The sequence below is a fragment of the Rana temporaria genome, chromosome 1 (assembly GCF_905171775.1).
Source record: "Rana temporaria chromosome 1, aRanTem1.1, whole genome shotgun sequence".
NCBI lineage: Eukaryota > Metazoa > Chordata > Amphibia > Anura > Ranidae > Rana > Rana temporaria.
In genome coordinates this window covers 88,071,768-88,089,665 of record NC_053489.1, presented here as the reverse complement: position 1 = coordinate 88,089,665, position 17,898 = coordinate 88,071,768, and the positions used below count along the sequence as shown (strand labels likewise).

Genomic DNA, 17,898 nt, shown 5'->3' with positions numbered 1-17,898 from the left:
TTTTCCCCGAGTACAAGTACTCTGGGAAATGCTTGTTATCAGTAACGATACCGATACTAGTATCTGTATCGGGACAACCCTACATTGTAGGGATTTCCCCTCACTTCCTATTTTGGCTATCGAACAGAAAGTGAAGGGAAATCTTATTGTCTGTTACATTGCGGAGGAAACATGAAAGTGCTTTATAACCCCCCCACCCCCTTCCAAAGTGAAGAAAATGCTTTGCATTTTAGTCCTACTTGAATTGATCATTTTAGTACTTAATGCCACACAAAAATTGAAACATCAAGCAAGAATGTTTTGGATGAATACCTTTTATACATGTATATTTCCAAATATGCCGAACCCCGTATAAAGTAAGTAACAGCCTCCATAATTACCAACCAATTACAGAACTGTATTAATTGAACATATAATTATTATCAAGACTAAAAAAGTATTAAAACCATTAAGGTTGGAGCAGTTTCACACTATACATGGTATTATTAGTTACTTATCTGGTAGGCCCTCCCACCCTGCAGTGGAAGCAATGACTCCATAGGATCCGTTCCACCTGGTTTATTCCTTTCAGCTTCTCCCTTGCCTGCTCCATAGGATCGAGATTAAGGGATACGGATTCGCATTGAGCTGAATGTCTGAGGACCAGTTCATAATACAGACTCCTTGCCAACTCTCTGTAGGCCTTCTGGATCATCGCATATTCTGTCCCAAGAGCCAGTTCACCATTTTTCTTAGCCACCGGCTTTAACATCAGGGCTGTTGCATCCCAGGTGCTAAGATATAGAAGCCCATTGGATTTAGTCATTCCTACCCTCCTGAATGCTGGAAAGTCAATTTGTGGCAAAGCCTGTCATCCCATCTGGAAAGCTTATTTTGCATGGTGCAAAACCAGGAACTTTTATCCTAAGAAATACTCCATGGGACACATCCATTTATTTATTTTTCCCGGATTTTCCCGGATTCATTTTAGTGAATCATTCACTACACTACTTTGTTCTCTCTTCTATTACTCAAGATATTATTTTTTGTAACAAATACATTCAGTCCTTTATTTAATTGGTTCTGGCTGCCTAAATATTGCATAACATTCACGTCAAACATTAGGGTCATTCGATTTTTGACAATATGGAGAGTGTGGTAGAAGGATCTCATTGCCAGAGTTGCCCACTGATAAAAGAATATAGTAAGGGTAATATGGATGTTCTGAAGAATATGCTGATCTTCTCTTCGAAAGTCTGGGAATTTGTTTACATGTCAGTACTGATCCTTTTTTTCAACAGGGGTCAAAAGATCAAATGTCCAGGCTTTGGTTGTGTAAGAGGCGGTTCACACTGGGGCGACTTGGGATCCGACTTGAAGTCGTCCCAAGTCGCGCTGTCGAGAAAAACAATGCAAGTGAATGGGAGCGGTGTTAATACACACGACTCGAGTCGCTCCGACTTCAAAAGAAGTTCCTGTACTACTTCAATCCGACCTGTAGGCGATTTGTACCCATTGATTTCAATGGAAGTCGCCTCCAAGTCTGATCCAAGTCTGATCACTGTCTTAACTGAAGCGACTTTCCAGGAAGATAACATACATTTCTCAGGCAAACCTCTCCCTCCCCCTCCCTCCCCTAGAGCTGATTGTTGTTTGATTGGCCACTGACTTCAAGTCGTGTTGTAAATCGCCCCAGATCGCCCTGTGGTTCATGCTCAAGTCGTGTCGGAGTGCCCTCTGAAAGTCACGCTGGAAGTCGTGTCGCCCTAGTGTGAACCGACTCTAAACATCACTGGAAGGAGCCAGGAACATAATTTTTTTCCCCAGAACGACTAATATTTTTTTCTATCCCATCATGACTGTTACAATTTTGTAGCTGTAGGTTAAAATTAACTCACTCTCGCCAACAATTCGCTTCCCACCTTGCGCCATACCATTCACCATTTTGTTTTTGTTTTTTAAATCACTCAATGCCACTCTTCGGTAACCTGACTCTGCCTTCACATGTCCCCCTGCTAGTGCCCCTTCTGTTAGCAGGAAACCGTGATCCAGTGCTGCAGGCAGGCCTACTGCTGACTGCCGTAGTCACTGCCTTACTTATGATGCCAGCAAACTATGCTGGGATCTTCAGAACCTGTGAGGACCCCATCATTAGACAGCTAATAAGAATTGTTAGCATCACTAGACAATGAAACGGTGACCCAAAGAAGTAGCCTCTCACTCTTCAGCAGAGAAGGGAGACTCGGGGACCCAAGATTTAGGTGAGTATCTGGGGCAATTTTATTAGAATCTAAAAAGAAAATGAGCATAGGTCTGTTTTCTCCTTAATACTAACCCTTTTACACAGGTCAAGAATGAATATATTCAGTAATTTTTTATATATATATATATATATATATATATATATATATATATATATATATATATATATATATATATATATATATATATATATATATATATATATATATAATTTTTTTTTTTTTTGCAGGGCGCTACTTATTACCTCCTGGTACTACTCAACAATCGTGGCAAGCATCTACTGAAACTTCAAATCTTGTGCGAATGCGGAGCCAAGCCCTTGGACAGTCTGCCCCTTCTCTAACTGCCAGCTTGGTGAGTAATCAGATTTTCATGTGATTTTTGCACAAGCCGTTTTAATAACTCAATTTAGATGAATTGTCTTTTAGCAATTGCAAAATTGATTTAGAAATTGTATTACTATGTTTTTACAAACACACAGAATGACCTAATTTTCTAAGATTTTGTGTAAAATGTGTGTGCATCCTCATAGCAACCACTTTCCACTTTAAAGTGTATGTTCGGTCAAAACTTTTCTAGGGCTGGAAAGAATAAGAATTCTTTGAGGTTTTTACTGTTATCTGGAGAGGTTTATGTCCTGCTGACAACCGTTTTATCAGAGGAAAATTTGCAAATGGGGTTCTTGCCTTCCCTTAAGCTGGCCATAGATGGTACGATTTTCATTTTAACCATGGTCGAATACCTCCCGTGCAGCTATTGTTCTCCCAGCTGGGGTTGGGGGGGGGGGGTGAGGTACTGGCACAGTGAGCGGTCTCTGCTGGGAGAACACATGGTTATAACTTTCATCAGCTATAGACGCTGGCAATAATCGCATGAAAAATCCGACATGCTGGTTGTACCCGAATCAATCAATGGATCGACTTTGGTACAGTCAGCCTGCCCACAGATGGTTAAAATCTCGGCTGGTCCCTGCTGAACTGGCCAAGATTTGAATGGTCTATGGCCAGCTTTACTCTACTAGCATTTTTATTTCTGTTTGTATTGCTGTTAAAGTGTTCCCCCCTCAATTCCTGTCTGGTTAAACATTGTCAGGAAATTAAATCTCGCCAATAGAGATTGAGAATCGCAGTTAAAATCCTAATGGTTCTGACCATTCCCTACTGCTCTATCCCAAAAAAGTTTTTGCAGGACATACACTTTTATTCTTAACTGTCACTTTGCCGCATAGTTTGTCCACACAAGATTGGTGGCTGCAGTTTAGCATCCTTACATCTGAATAAATGCGAAATGTGTTGCACAGTGATCCATGGTGTCCAGATAAAGATCCGTTTTCACCAGATTAGGACAGCCAAACCATGTAAATGCCAATGTCTGACTGCTTGCCTTGAACTAGTGTTTGGCTGTTTTTTATTTTCCATAAATTGAAAAAAGTATTTTTTATTTTTGTGTTTAATAACATTCATATCTGAATTTCAAGCTAACCAGTAGTTAAAGGAACGCAACAGAATGGTGTGTAATTTAAAAAAGGTAACACTTTTTTCCGAAGTAACAGATCTTTAAATCCCCTTCCAGGCTCCTAAATTGACTTGCATGAATGTAAACGTGCCCATTTACAGGATCTGTCATTTTGTTAAGTGTGCATACATTTGCAGTAAATTATACATAAATGAAAATGTGTTTGTTTCACTTCTCATAAAGTTTTTAAATTTATGCAAATATCTTTGGAGCAGAGTAGCTTCTTCTAATGAAGGTTGGCATCTTGTTGCACTATCATTTTATAAGACTAGGTGTTTATAATTAAACGAGACAACACTGCAATACAGAAACTTCACTTTGCTGAAATATAAATTTGATGTAGAAATATTCTGAGAAGCAGACAATTCAAAAGGGATAGAGATGTGGCCGTGGGTCCTGGTATTTCCCTCTCTTGCATTAAAATGAACCTGTTGTTAAAAAGAAAAAAAAGATATCTGGGCTTGGAGGCCTTATCTGCCTATACATACATTATAGATTATTTCAAGAAATTCCAAAATGTAGGTCAATTAACATTAGTTCTTGAAATGTCTTGTGCACTCTTGTAAGTTGGCTCATCACACAACACTGGTATAAAAGCTCCATTGCTTGTTTGTCCATCTTTGGCTTAGAACCGGAGCCTGCACTCTTTCTAAACAAAAGGCTGGATTACTGTCCTTTAGATTTTAGATGGGGCACACTGTGGCCAGAGAGAGTAATAAATTCCCCAGCATCAGTAGAGGTCAACATTTCCCCATCATTGGTATTATTGAGAGGAATAGCACTGCATTGTTTGTATCCAGGGCCGGTGCAAGGATTTTTGCCAACTAAGGCGAAGGTGCATTTTGACGCCCCTCCCCCCGGCGCGCGCGCACACACACCCCATACATTATATCTGTGCTCCATTAAACTTTAATGGTTATGATGCTATTGCTGGGATTTGTAGTCCTCTATAGCTGGTGGTATTCTCCATTGCGTTGTAAAATGATTATACTGCGCAATTCAGATTATCACTGACCAGTTATAGAGGAACTACAAATCCCAGCAATACATTATATAAAATGCAATGCAGAATACCAGCAGTTACAGAGGACTACAAATCCCAGCAATAATACACTTATACAGGCTGCTTAATATATTATTGCAGGGATTTGGTGTTTTTTTTTAAAACAGGAAACTTTAAAACAGGTCCCCCTTACCTGTTTCTGAAGCCTTGTAAGTCGTGGCGGCGGCTCTGCGTGCGTGTGTCCGGCCTGTGTGGTGACTCGTCCTTCAGATGCCGACCGCAGCAGCAGCCCACACACACTGCTCCCCCCAGGACAAACCACTCCCTCTCCATTAGTACAGACCCCCCACCCCCCTCCATTAGTACAGACCCCCCCATAAGTACAGACCCCCACAGGACAAACTATCCCCTCTCCATTAGTAGAGACCCCCCTTTAATTTGTACAGACCCCCCCACTAACCACCCCCCATTAGTACAGACCCCCCCCACAAGCCACCCCCCACAATTAGTACAGACCCCCTCCCCACAAACCACCCCCCATTAGTACAGACCCCCTACAAACCTACACCTTTCATTAAAGCGGGAGTTCACCCCCAAATCAACTTTCTGACATTAGTTCCAGCATACTGCTAACATCTGCAGTATGCTGTTTTTTTTTTTTTTTTTTTTGGTATTTGTCGTTTTATGAGCCCTTGTTATCCGGCTCCGAGTGGGGAATCCTGCGGGGAGTAGGCGTTCCTAAGCAAAGAGGAGTTGATTGACAGGCTGCTAAAGCACGTCAAGGCTTCCGAAAATACCTGAAGTGACACTAGAGTGTTTACTGCGCCTGCCGTGTAGAGCTGACGGCGCAGGCGCCGTAAACACCCGAGTGTCACCCGAGTGTATTTTCGGAAGCCGTGACGCGCTTTAGCCGACCGTCAATCAACTCCTCTTCGCTTAGGAACGCCTATACCCGGAAATGATCCCCGCTCGGAGCCGGATAGCAAGGGCTCATAAAACGATAAGTAGCGGGGAAAAAAACAAAAACAGCATGCTGAAGATGTTGGCAGTATGCTGGAACTAATGTCAGAAAGTTGATTTGGGGGTGAACTCCCGCTTTAATATAATAATGGGTGATCCTGAAATGGCTAGAGTGGTCCTGCCATAAGACCCCCTCCCCCCCCCCCCCCCCCCCCTCCCCCCCCCCCAGGACAAACCCCACCCGGGCGGCAGCTGGAGAGGATGTGAAGTGTATTTTCACTGGAGTGGAGCAGTCACCGCCTGTCACCCTTCTTCACAGTGTGCGCAGCCCTCAGAGCCCTGGGGTATTCACTTACATGGCGCAGCACGGCCGTGTCAATTATTGTAACAACCTGGCTGCCATGGAGACGGCGGAGTCCACAGTAACCGGACCGCTCACCGCTGGTACTATAAAAGAGTGCAGAGCTGCGCCGCCAGGGTGGAGAAGATGAGGACTCATGAGAGGACAGCACAAATGACGGGGACGGGTGCCTCGCCATGGACACAGACAAATAGAGGAGGAGGGAGAGGAGCACTCCGGCGCTTGAGCGCCCCTGTGGCGCCTGGGTGAACTGCACCCTGCGCACTCTGCTGCTGAAGTGCTGATTTTCCGCCCTGTTCCCTGGCTGGCGCTGCCGCCGTAAGGCAAGTGCCTGACTTGCCTTGCGCTAGCGCCGGCCCTATTTGTATCAGTTGGAGGGGTAATAGCCCATCGCTGGTCAATGGGAGGAAGAACACTTCATTGTTGGTGTCAGTGTAAAGGATTTGTGCCCCAAGGGTCAGATAAAGGAAAGCAAAGGATCACATTTGGCCCACGGGCCAGAGTTTTGTCGATCGCTAGCTTAGAGCAAATTGCGGAGCTGGTGACCAAGCTATTGTCATTTAGTCGCCAGTTTTTTCATATACATGCCCAATAGGGCTTTCTGTTGGTAGTAACATTTATTTAAATATCTATATGCTTTATAAAGGGCCCTCGGGTTCAAAATGACCCTCGGGGTCAAAACGACCCTTGGGGCCCATTGGCGTCAAAATGGTACTTGGGGTTAAAATTGCCAAAAATGTACCTTTTTAACTGCTATGGGTACATTGTAAAACAGCTACAGTATATTTCAATTGTAACCATATTTAAAAACCACCTAAATTTATCACAACAATGGGACATGCATTTTTTTACATGAACAGTGTTCAATATATGCTTATATGGATAAGCACGAAGACAAAGATTTTTGGGACTTTATATGAGACCATGACTATACAGTACACAGGTCTCCCATCCCGAAATAGTTGAAGAAAAAATGACAAAAGGGGCAGGGAAGGGGGAGTGGGACTTTATATGAAACAAAACACTGGGGCAGGATGAGTCAATCAATAAGGTAAACACAACATTTAATAGTAGCATCATTGAGTATAATACATAAAATGACATTCATAGTACAGCCATAAAACAATACCAGGTATGGTATTAATTGATTGGTCAATCATATCAAACATGGTAAAAACTGGTTGCATAAAGTGCATAGTAACCCATGATTCTCATAGATGTCAGTAGTGTACCCAATTGTTGAACATATTAAGATAATACATTGGGATAACATTGATTCATGACTCAAACTTCTCAATATAACCCATGGTGACTTCATGGTTGCTGTGATATGACATCAATTGGTAGTGAGGCTCGACGCATTTCGTGGAGTAATATCCACTCATCAGGAGCAGTAATTTGGGTCATCTATAATGAATAGATTATTGGTTAATGGTAATTAACCAAAACCGGAAGAGAGGGAACACAAAATGTCTAATCCTAGCACTCATACCTGTAAGTTGTAATGTACAATGATACAAAAGTAACTATTGTTGTATAAGATGAGAAGCACCAGGGGACAACAAACAAACCATCCGGGAGCTGAGGCGGTAATAAAGTGGCGGCAGGGCAGTCTAGATAGAAATTCGAAGCATAGGGGTAAAGAGTATATATTGATAAGCAGTTAGGGTCAGGGATTACTGGTAAGGGTTGTACAGCGACAATTACTCGCCTTTTAGGGTGCCATAGCATTAATCCTCAGATTAAGACCCAACTATGAACATGCACGTCTTGAGGAAGCTCTGCTTCAGTATGTCACAGTACATGTTGGCATTCATGGTTCCCTCAATGAACTGTAGCTCCCCAGTGCCTTCAGCACTCATGCCGCCCCAGGCCATGACACTCCCACCACCATGCTTGACTGTAGGCAACCATGGCGAGGCCTGTTCTGAGTGGAACCTTTTCTGTTAAACACTGATGGTCTTGGTCACCATGCTGCAGCTCATTTTCAGGGTCTTGACAATCTTCTTATAGCCTATGCCATCTTTATGTAGAGCAACAATTCTTTTTTTCAGATCCTCAGAGAGTTCTTTGCCATTAGATGCCATGTTGCACTTTCAGTGAGTTGAGTATGAGAGAGTGAGAGCGATAACACCAAATGTAACACACCTGCTCCCCATTCATACCTGAGAGCTTGTAATACTGAGACACATGACACCGGGGAGGGAAAATGGCTAATTGGGCTCAATTTGGACATTTTTACTAAGGGGTGTACTCACTTTTATTGCCAGTGGTTTAGACATTAATGGCTTTGTTTTGAGTTATTTTGAGGGGACAGCAAATTTACCCTGTGCTTCAATGTAAAGTAGTGCTCAGCTTGTATAGCAGTGTCATTTCTTCATTGTTGTCACATGAAAAGGTATAAAATATTTACAAAAATGTGAGGGGTGTACTCACTTTTGTAAGATACTGTATTTCATCCTGTTTGACAGGCTGCTGGAGGCAGGTTGTACTTGCTACCTGAGCACCAAAATGCACCTAGTTTTTATGATGTACTGGCAAAAGCACCCCTGTTCATGAGGCTGTATTGGTCTATTTTATAGAGACTAATGCCCCGTACACATTATCGTAAATTCCGACGGTGTGTAGGCTCCATCAGACTTTTGATGTCGGAATTTCTGCCGACAAAAGATTAAGAGCTGGTTCTCAAATTTTCAGACGAAAAGAAATCCGATCGGAAAATCCGATCGTCTGTAGCAATTCCGACGCATGCTCGGAAGCATTGAGCTTCATTTTCTCGGCTCGTCGTAGTTTTGTACATCACCGCATTCTTGACAGACAAGTTCGGAGAACTTTTGTGTGACCGTGTGTATGCAAGCCAAGCTTGAGCGGAATTCCGTTGAAAAAAAACATGCCGATTGTGTGTACGCGGCATTAAAGTACAACTAAAGGCAAAACTTTTTTTCGGATTGAGTGGAGAGGGTATAGAACGCCTGCTATTTTTTTTTTTTTGCTGACTGCACTCTAGCAGAATGACAGCTACAGTGCGGATGGCTAGTTGTGCTGCAGGTCACAGGTGGCAAGCTCTGTGATCAGTGTCCAGGGGACACTACTGATCACAGATTGAGGTAAAGATACAATCAGCGGCTCTACCTTGTGATCTGTCCAATCACCGCGATAAATAGAAACCGGTTATCGTCACTCCTCCTTTCCTCATGCTAACAGCATGAAGAAAGAGAGCTGATAACCGGCTTCTCTAAAAGGGACATGTACACTGATAATCGGGGTCCACCAGTACTGCCAAGCATTGTCACCTTTCAGTGCTGCCTCATCGGTGACCACCAGTGCTGCCTTATCAGTGCCCATCAGTGAGGGAGAAAAATTGCCTGTTTCCAAAATTTTATAAGAAATTATTAAAAAGTGTGTTTTTTTTTTCTTCATTTATTTAGCCCCCCCCCCCCAAAAAAAACTGTTGTGATTAAATATCACCAAATGAAAGCTCTATTTGTGTTGGAAATTGGCCTGGACAGGTAGGGGGAAAAAGTGCCTATTAGCCAAGTGGTTAAAGAGATTCACTCTTATTTGTCCCGTTTACCATTATCATTGAAAGTCAAAGAAAATCCTACATTTTAGGTTGTGGGGAGACCAGTTCTGGTGATCTAGGGAATTAAACCCCAAAAGAATACCCCTTGCAGGAATTTCCTCTACCTACCGGTTTGGCTGTAGGACAGAAAGTGAAATCTCCACAGTGGGACACGGGTGGTGAAAAAATCTGACACGGGTTATAACTGTTCCTTCCTCTATCCAAAATGAAATAAAATGTTTTGCCTATAGATCTACTTTAAAGCGGAGGTTCACCCTCAAAATGAACTTTTTAGCCAACCTATCTCCAGCCTTAATAAAGGCTTGTAGCGTTGTCATTTTTTTTTAAATGTGTACACTTACCTGTCTTCAGCCTCACTTCCGGGTCTTCTTCCTTGCGGGGAGTGGGCGCGTCGCTCCTTTTCCCCGACGGGGAGCTCTGTGCAATGTCTCCTGGGAGTGAGGGTTGATCCTCCCAGGAGACGCTCTGTGCTCGAGGCATAGATGATTGACGTTCGGGTAAAGCGTGTCACGCCTTCCGAAAATATCTGAGGGGGACTCGGCTCTTTACGGTGCTATACGGCACCTGCGCCTGCCATGTAGAGCTGACTGCGCAGGCGCCGTAAAGTGCCGAGTCCCATCTCGGATATTTTCGGAAGTCGTGACACGCTTTACCCGCACGTCAATCATCTATGCCTCGTCTTAGCAACGCCTACTCCCCGAGGGAGCAAAAACCCGGAAGGCGGGTGAAAAGAAAGAAAAAAAACGTAAGTACAGCGAAAAAAAATAATAAAAATCCAGCATACTGTTGATGTCAACAGTATGCTGGAAGTAACAGTATATAGATGTTTTAGGGTGAACCCCCGCTTTAAGGTGGAAAAGATGTAGTGTATCCACTAGAAACAATTTTTTTTCTCTTCTAGTTTTTGTAAATCCACCCCAATTTTTGTTTGTCTTTTTTTTATTTATTTTTCTCTTCTGGAGTAGAATCTTCAATTTTTTTCTTGTGTTAGTCACAAAATTGATCAGAGTGGTGCCCTCTGGAAGTTATACATTGTGATCTTCCCGGGATGATCAGGGACATTTTGTCTTATTACTCATGCAAGAGCTGGTTTGTTAAGTATTTTATGGCTTTGCCCTTTGTTAATTGGAATATATATCTCAATGCAATCTCATTGTGATACGTACACTAAGGTGTATTTTACCTTTTTATCTTCAATGGTGATGGGAAGGATATGAGCTGTTTGTGTATTAGTTCAGGGATTAACATGGTTCCAGTCGTTTCGCTGGCGCTGCTCCGATAATTCTCAGAAGAATATAGCAATAAGCAGAGTGTTCCATCAGAGAAATGCCTTTTATCTGTGAAAAAAACAGTTTACAATTCCTCACTTGCAGAAATACAGCTCATTATTTTGCATCCTTGCAAGATGTGCTGATTATTCAGAGTGCACTATTCATCTGATGATACAAATGTTATGGAAAAGCCTTTTAAACGTTGCATAACATTAGTTTTTAAGCGTTGCGCAGCGAATGTATGCTGTGTCGCAGTGGGAGGTGATGCACTTTACATAAGACCATTTGGCGGCTTTTTATATAATACAGGTGACCTTTCTGCAAAATTCTTTAACCTTTTGCATGTCACGGGAGACCGAGGCGATGGAATTAAATACAACGTTAATCTTATCTGAATAAAAAGTCACTTTTAATACAAAGAAAATATTAGCATTAACTGGAGGGGCCCTCCACATCTTGGTATAATTAAAGATATGCTTCTGTAAAGTGAACCTGTCATATGCCCGGGCAATCCAAAACTTGGTGTCTAAACAATAGGAAAGCAGAGGTTAGCCTCTATGAAAACTGCATGTCAAAACGATCAATAGATCCAGAGAGCAAGGCAGCTGAATTTATAAACACAGGTAGGAGGGAAAAGATACTCCAGCCTAGAAAATACTCTGTTTTTTTTTTTTTCATGGTATCTATCTAGAGCAGGGAATTCTTCATATTCCAATCACACACTTTCCTGCATAAGTGCTCAAAGTTTGGGTGGTGCAGCAACAACCAGCTGGATACTGGTGCAAGTCACAAAATAGATATTTGCCAGCACACCATGGATCGACAAAAAGTAGCGTCCAAACAGGTCATTTATTGCATGATCACAACATAAGAGTGCAGAAGTTTTAGAGTCACGCAGGACCCCTGCGTGACTCAGAAACGTTGCACTCTTATAATGTGATCATGCAATAAATTGCCTGTTTAGATGCTAATTTTTGTCGATCCATGGTGTGCTGGCAAATACCTATTAGGTATCTAGAGCAGGGGTCTCCAAACTTTCTAAGCAATGGGTCAGTTTACTGTCGTTTGAACTTTAGGAGGGCTGGACTGTGGCTGGTGGGGGATGAAAATGTCCTGGCGCCGTTGGCAGTAAACTATTCCCCGTAATTGGTATTAGAGGGAGTAATAGTGTTTCATCGTTGGTATCAATGGAAGGACTAGTGACCCAACATTGTTGTCAATGGGAGTATTAGTGCCCTGTCAGTGGTATCAATGGGAGGTAAAGTGTGCCATCACTGGTGTCTGTACTAGTAATAGTACCCCATCATTGGTATCAATGGAAGGAATACTGCTCCATCATTGGTATTAATGGGAGAAATGGTGCCCCCATTATTGGTGTCATTGGTAGACATAGTGCCCCATTGTTGGTATCAATGGGAGGGATAGTGCCCCATCATTGGTTGCTGACAGTTGGGGGGGGGGAAATGCCCAAAGGGCCAGATAAAGCAAGCAAAAGGCCACACCTGCCCCCCAGGCTGCAGTTTGGAGACCACTGATCTAGAGTGCCTGGCTCTACTGCTCACTTGAAATGTGACCCTGTAGTCAAATAAAAGGAAAACCCTTAAAAAAAGAAGAGCTTTAATACATACCTGACCCACTACCTGTGTTTTCTATTTACGATCGCAGGCAGACTCTTCAGCATCCTATACCACTGGGTGCTTCCTCTGCCACTTCTACCCACAGATCATTACACTGCAGTGCACTGCACTGCAGTGTCCAGCCACTAGGTTTCTTTAATGCCTACTTAAATGCCCTTAGAACACTGCCTTGTAGAATAAAAAGCTAGTGGTTGCAGTTTTTATGTTGCATAACATTTGTGCAAATATATAATAACAATTATAATATAAATATAGTGGCCCAGATTCAGGTAGAATGGAGCAATATTTGCGTGGGCAAAGAGCAAAGATTTTTCTCTGCGCCCACGCAAATATTTCCATTTGCCCAGCGATTCACGGAGCAGTAGCTCCGTAAATTGCGCGGGCGCTATGCTAATTAGCCCTGCGTAAGGGCGCCTAATGTAAATGATCCCGCCGGGGGCGGGAATCATTTAAATTAGGCGCGCTCCCGCGCCGAGCTAACAGCGCATGCTCCGTCGGGAAACTTTCCCGACGTGCATTGCGGCAAATGACGTCGCAAGGACGTCATTTGCTTCTAAGTGAACGTGAATGGCGTCCAGCGCCATTCACGAATCACTTACGTAACCGACGTGAAATTTAAATTTCACGAGCGGGAAGCGCAGCTATACTTTAGCATAGGTTGCCCCTGCTATAGCAGGAGCAACCTTGCGCTAAAGTTGCCGTACGGAAACTCCGTACCTTGCGTGCCCAGGGCCCGCGCAACTTTTGTGAATCGGTGGTAGTATGCAATTTGCATACTATACGCCGATCACAATGGCCGCGCCCCCTGGCGGCCAACGCAAGAATGCAGCCTGGGATGTGAAGGCATAAGGAGGCTTATGTCTGTCACATCCTAGGCTGCATTCGGTGTAACGAGGTTCCTGAATCAGGAGCACTCGTTACACCGGAGCAAGTAAGCACTTGCGCCGCGCAACCGCTTCTTGAATCTGGGCCAATATTAGTGCACCCAAACACAAAATAATAGTTTTTTGACCCTCCTCCCGGAAGTGTTCCTGGGAAGTAATCACGTGACCTGTCACGTGACCTGTGAGGCTGGAACAGACTACATCCTGAAGGCCACAGGACAGGCCTGAAGACTCCACACAATCTGCTTTTTTCACTTCTAAAGCAGCCCATGGATCCGGGACGAGGACTACAGGATGTTACAGATGAGCCTTCTTTCCTTACCTTCTTGCTTGGAGCATGAATGACCTGGGCTCAGGAGAAGTGGATTGAATGATGCTGCCCAACAGACTGAGGACATCTATTGGCAGATCTTTCTAAACTGAGGTTGTGCTGAGACGATTGGCCGATTCTGACAGTCTTTATATTGGACACTGGAGGGATTATCCGTTGTGAACACATCCTATATGCTGTATTAGGTCTCCTTAAACAGAGACCATAACATTCGGTAAGAGGCTGTGTGTGTCATTGGTGGAGGTGCTCTGTCATCACTCTTTCCGGGATATTGTCTGCACTTGGGACACCTTCCTTTGAAATCTTTGTGTGGTGGACTTTTTTTGGCTCATTACAGAATTCATCTATCAAGAATATGTTTACACTCATGTGTTTATTTTTATTTGCATTCAAATTAACCATTCTTCATTGTGGAATTTTTTACCAAGGATTATATATTTATCTATATCACTTTTATTATATAGAGTCACTTATGGTATAGCTCACTGCATTGCTGCTAATTCATCTGACACGTTCGATTTGCAGTTAGTTGGCAGATTTCATTAGCGCGATCTTCTTTCTGGTATTTACATTTGTTTGGTGTGGTATAACACTTTTTGGTCGCAGCTTTTATATATATTTTTTACATTTTTTATTTAATTTTTTTATTTTCACATTTAGAATAAGCGCAATAATTTTTTCCATTACAAAATAATACCCAGTTTTTTGGTAAAACATAAGATTGGGTTGCATCCAGTAAATGGCTACCAAACATGCCAAGTCTGAAAAGATTTGTGCGCCCGTGATGCCATAAAAAAAAAGTGGTACTTAGTGGTTATAAACCCTCCTGGGGGTAAAAATACACCCTGCAAGATAAAGGCATAATGAGCTAGTATGCATAGCATACTAGCTCATTGTGAATTGCTAACCCGAGAACGAAGCCCCTGCGGCTGTCCTCGTCTCCCCCTCCGGCCGGCGACATCTATCCCAGAGGTTACTTCTGGGTATCGCGGCTCCGGGGCTGTGATTGGCTAGAGCTGCGATGACAGCACTCCCATGCATGTGCGCGGGAGCCGCCGGGAACGGCACAGTACAACTGAAGCAGCGGCACGTACGTGACATTGCTTCAATTGGCTTAAAGTGGAGGTTCCCCCTAAAAAAAAATTCTAACAATACATTCAGAAGCCTGATTACACTGCGGGTAGGCTGTTTTTTTTTTTTTCGTACTTACCTCGTTATCGCCGTTTCATCCCTCGGCTTCCGGGTATGATTCTTGTGGGGCTGGGCGGTCCTAGTTGATTGACGTTCCTCCGACTGACGCATACTTGACGTCACGACTTTCCGAAAGAAGCCGAACGTCGATGTGCAGGCGCCGTATAGAGCCGACTCTATACGGCGCCTGCGCAATGACGTTCGGCTTCTTTCGGAAAGTCGTGACGCGCAGTATGCGCCGGTCAGAGGAACGTCAATCAACTAGGTCCAGCAAGAATCATACCCGGAAGCCGAGGGATGAAACGGCGATAACGAGGTATGTACGAAAAAAAAAAAAAAAAAAACCTACCCGCAGTGTAATCAGGCTTCTGAATGTATTGTTAGAAATTTTTTTTAGGGGGAACCTCCACTTTAAGTGCGCATGTGCCACATGTCGGCACATGCAAATACAGGCATATCTCCTAAACCGTGCAGGTTTAGGAGATATGCAGCGCAGCTACAGGTAAGCCTAATTTTAGGTTTGCCTGTAGTTTAAAGTGGTTGTAAAGGATTTACAACCACTTTAAAAAAATCTCCATAGGTGACGTTTAAAAGCCTTTTTACTACTCATCAATTAGAGTTAACAGGTTTGTGACAATAACCTGACATGTGCTATTGCGGTCTACATACACCTTGTGCCCCTGTTGACATTTGCTGTGCAGGCAACAGGGGGGTTATAGTTAATTTTATTTTAAATGATATGCATAAAAACAAAATATTTACTGTCTGTATCTAACTTTATTGCTATCCCAAGGGGTTAACAAACTTACATATGATAGCATTGGGTAGCATTTTGTTGCAGAAATTGGGCCTTCCAAAGCATCTAACCAAGTACAGATTTGCTTGGTTAGATACTTCCCTCACTTTATCAGCCAGGGAAATGATAACTCAGAAACCAGAAATCATTGTCGCTTTTGGTTTCATTCTGTGCAAAGGGGATTGTGGAACGGATGTTCCTTTGGACTCCTGAAGCCGGTGGATGTGGTCCCAGGCTCCTGGTAAGCGTGAGAGAGCCTTGGAACCACGGCGTGGGGTCTGAGCGATGGGGGGACTGCACCGCTTGCACTGTAAAAAACATTTTTTTTGTATTTGCTGAAAATGTTTATAGCTTGAATATGAAGGGAAAACAAATGCAGCCACCACATCTAAGAGATCTAAGCTGCAATATATTATGTGTTTGTTCCTGGAAGTCTGTGACCTGGAAGTATAAGGGTAAAGACCACTATATTTTCCCTAACTTTCCTTATCTGCAAAGACAGTGGGGCAGCAAAAGAGCCAGAAAACCAACATTTTAACAAGAAGCCCTTGTGTTTTCCTCTTGACAGTTTTCCTTTAAAAATAATTCCTGGCATGGTATATTTATAAATTGTTACATTAATTCAGCTTGGACGTGTAACTTTTTTTTTTTACTATACCTGGGCAATGCCCCTGGAGGTTGGATATCACTGAAGTGGACACTGCTACTCCAGTGACCTCCACTTGCTTTCAGGTCCTGTACCTAAAGCCTTGTTAAAACAGGAGGCTAGCCAATCGGTACGATCGCCATTCAGAGAATGCTTTGCACTTTCTGAATGAATGCAAAGCATTCTCTGACTGGAGGAGTTTGAGAATGTGACACCACCACCCGCCTCTCCACCTGATCCATTCAGAGAGCACTTTGGGGGTTATTTATGAAAGGAAAATCCACTTTGCACTACAAGTGCATTTGAAAATGCACTGAAAGTGCACTTTTAAGTGCAGTCGCTGTAGATCTGAAGGGAACATGCAAGGAAAATAAAAAACAGCATTTTAGCTTGCACATAATTGGATGATAAAATCAGCAGAGCTTCCCCTCATTTCAGAGCTTCCCCTCAGATCGACAGCGATCTACAGCAACTGCACTTACAAGTGCACTTGTAGTGCAAAGTGGATTTTACATTGGTAAATCAACCCCAATGTATTTTATTCAGAAAACACAAAGCATTCTGTGTGTAGTGCCCATGCCGAGCAGCTAATCTTTGGGTGTTCACAATGTAGCAGGCCAGTCGCTCAGCACTGGAACCAAAAGTAAGTGGAGATTGCTGGCGTAGCTTTGTCTACTTAGTTGGTTTCTAGTTTCCGGCCAGGTATGGTATGAACATAGTTACGGTACATACATGGTCCTTATGTGCATCCTTCCAGGTCAGCAGCTCAGACAATATATTAAAGTCCTAAAGGATAACTAAACCCAAGAACAAAAATGTAATGTATTGCAGCTTACAGACGTTAAATGTGCATTTGTTTTTGTTTTTTATATATACAATATGTCAGCCAACACAGAAAATGGATGTTGATCTTGCCAGAAATGTAATGTATTTGTCACTTCCTGTGAGCTTCACCGAAGAATATCTTCCTTCCTAGCTATCCTCTGTAAATTGCTATTTGCCCTATCCCCATGTAATGGAAATGAAGCGATGGTGACATGTTTGTAATCCATATTATGAGCATAGGGTGACAGCCATGGCTCCTTCCATAGATACAGTGGAGGAGTGTCATAGTCCCCCAGGGACAGGAAGTGTTATTTTCAGGATTACCAGGTAAAAATAAAGCAAAAGAAGCCTGAACAAAAGGAACGCAGTCACCTCACCAAAGAACAGTACATTTTTGGCTTGGATACACCAAGATCAGCAGGACAGAGCGTTGACCGTAAATTGGCAGCTTTACAAATTTCATGTGTTTTTGAAAGGAAGCATCATATACAATATATATATATATTTTTTTTTTTTTACAAATATGTGAAAAGTGTGGCGTGCATTTGTGTTCAGCCCCTCTGAGTCAATACTTTGTAGAACCACCTTTCGCTGCAATTACAGCTGAAATTCTTTTTTTTTTTTTTTTGGGATGTCTCTACCAGCTTTGCACAT

The 17,898-nt window shown here is 42.9% G+C and overlaps 1 protein-coding gene across 3 annotated transcripts in view; it reads left to right on the top strand.

Annotated features, from left to right (window-relative positions):
* MAST4 (microtubule associated serine/threonine kinase family member 4) overlaps nt 1-17,898 on the top strand; it is a 742,993-nt gene that overhangs the window by 192,943 nt on the left and 532,152 nt on the right. For all 3 annotated transcript variants that reach the window (XM_040339988.1, XM_040339978.1, XM_040339995.1), the window contains exon 3: nt 2,471-2,595. In XM_040339988.1, the coding sequence (XP_040195922.1) occupies nt 2,471-2,595 (125 nt within the window). The remainder of the gene's footprint in view (nt 1-2,470; nt 2,596-17,898) is intronic.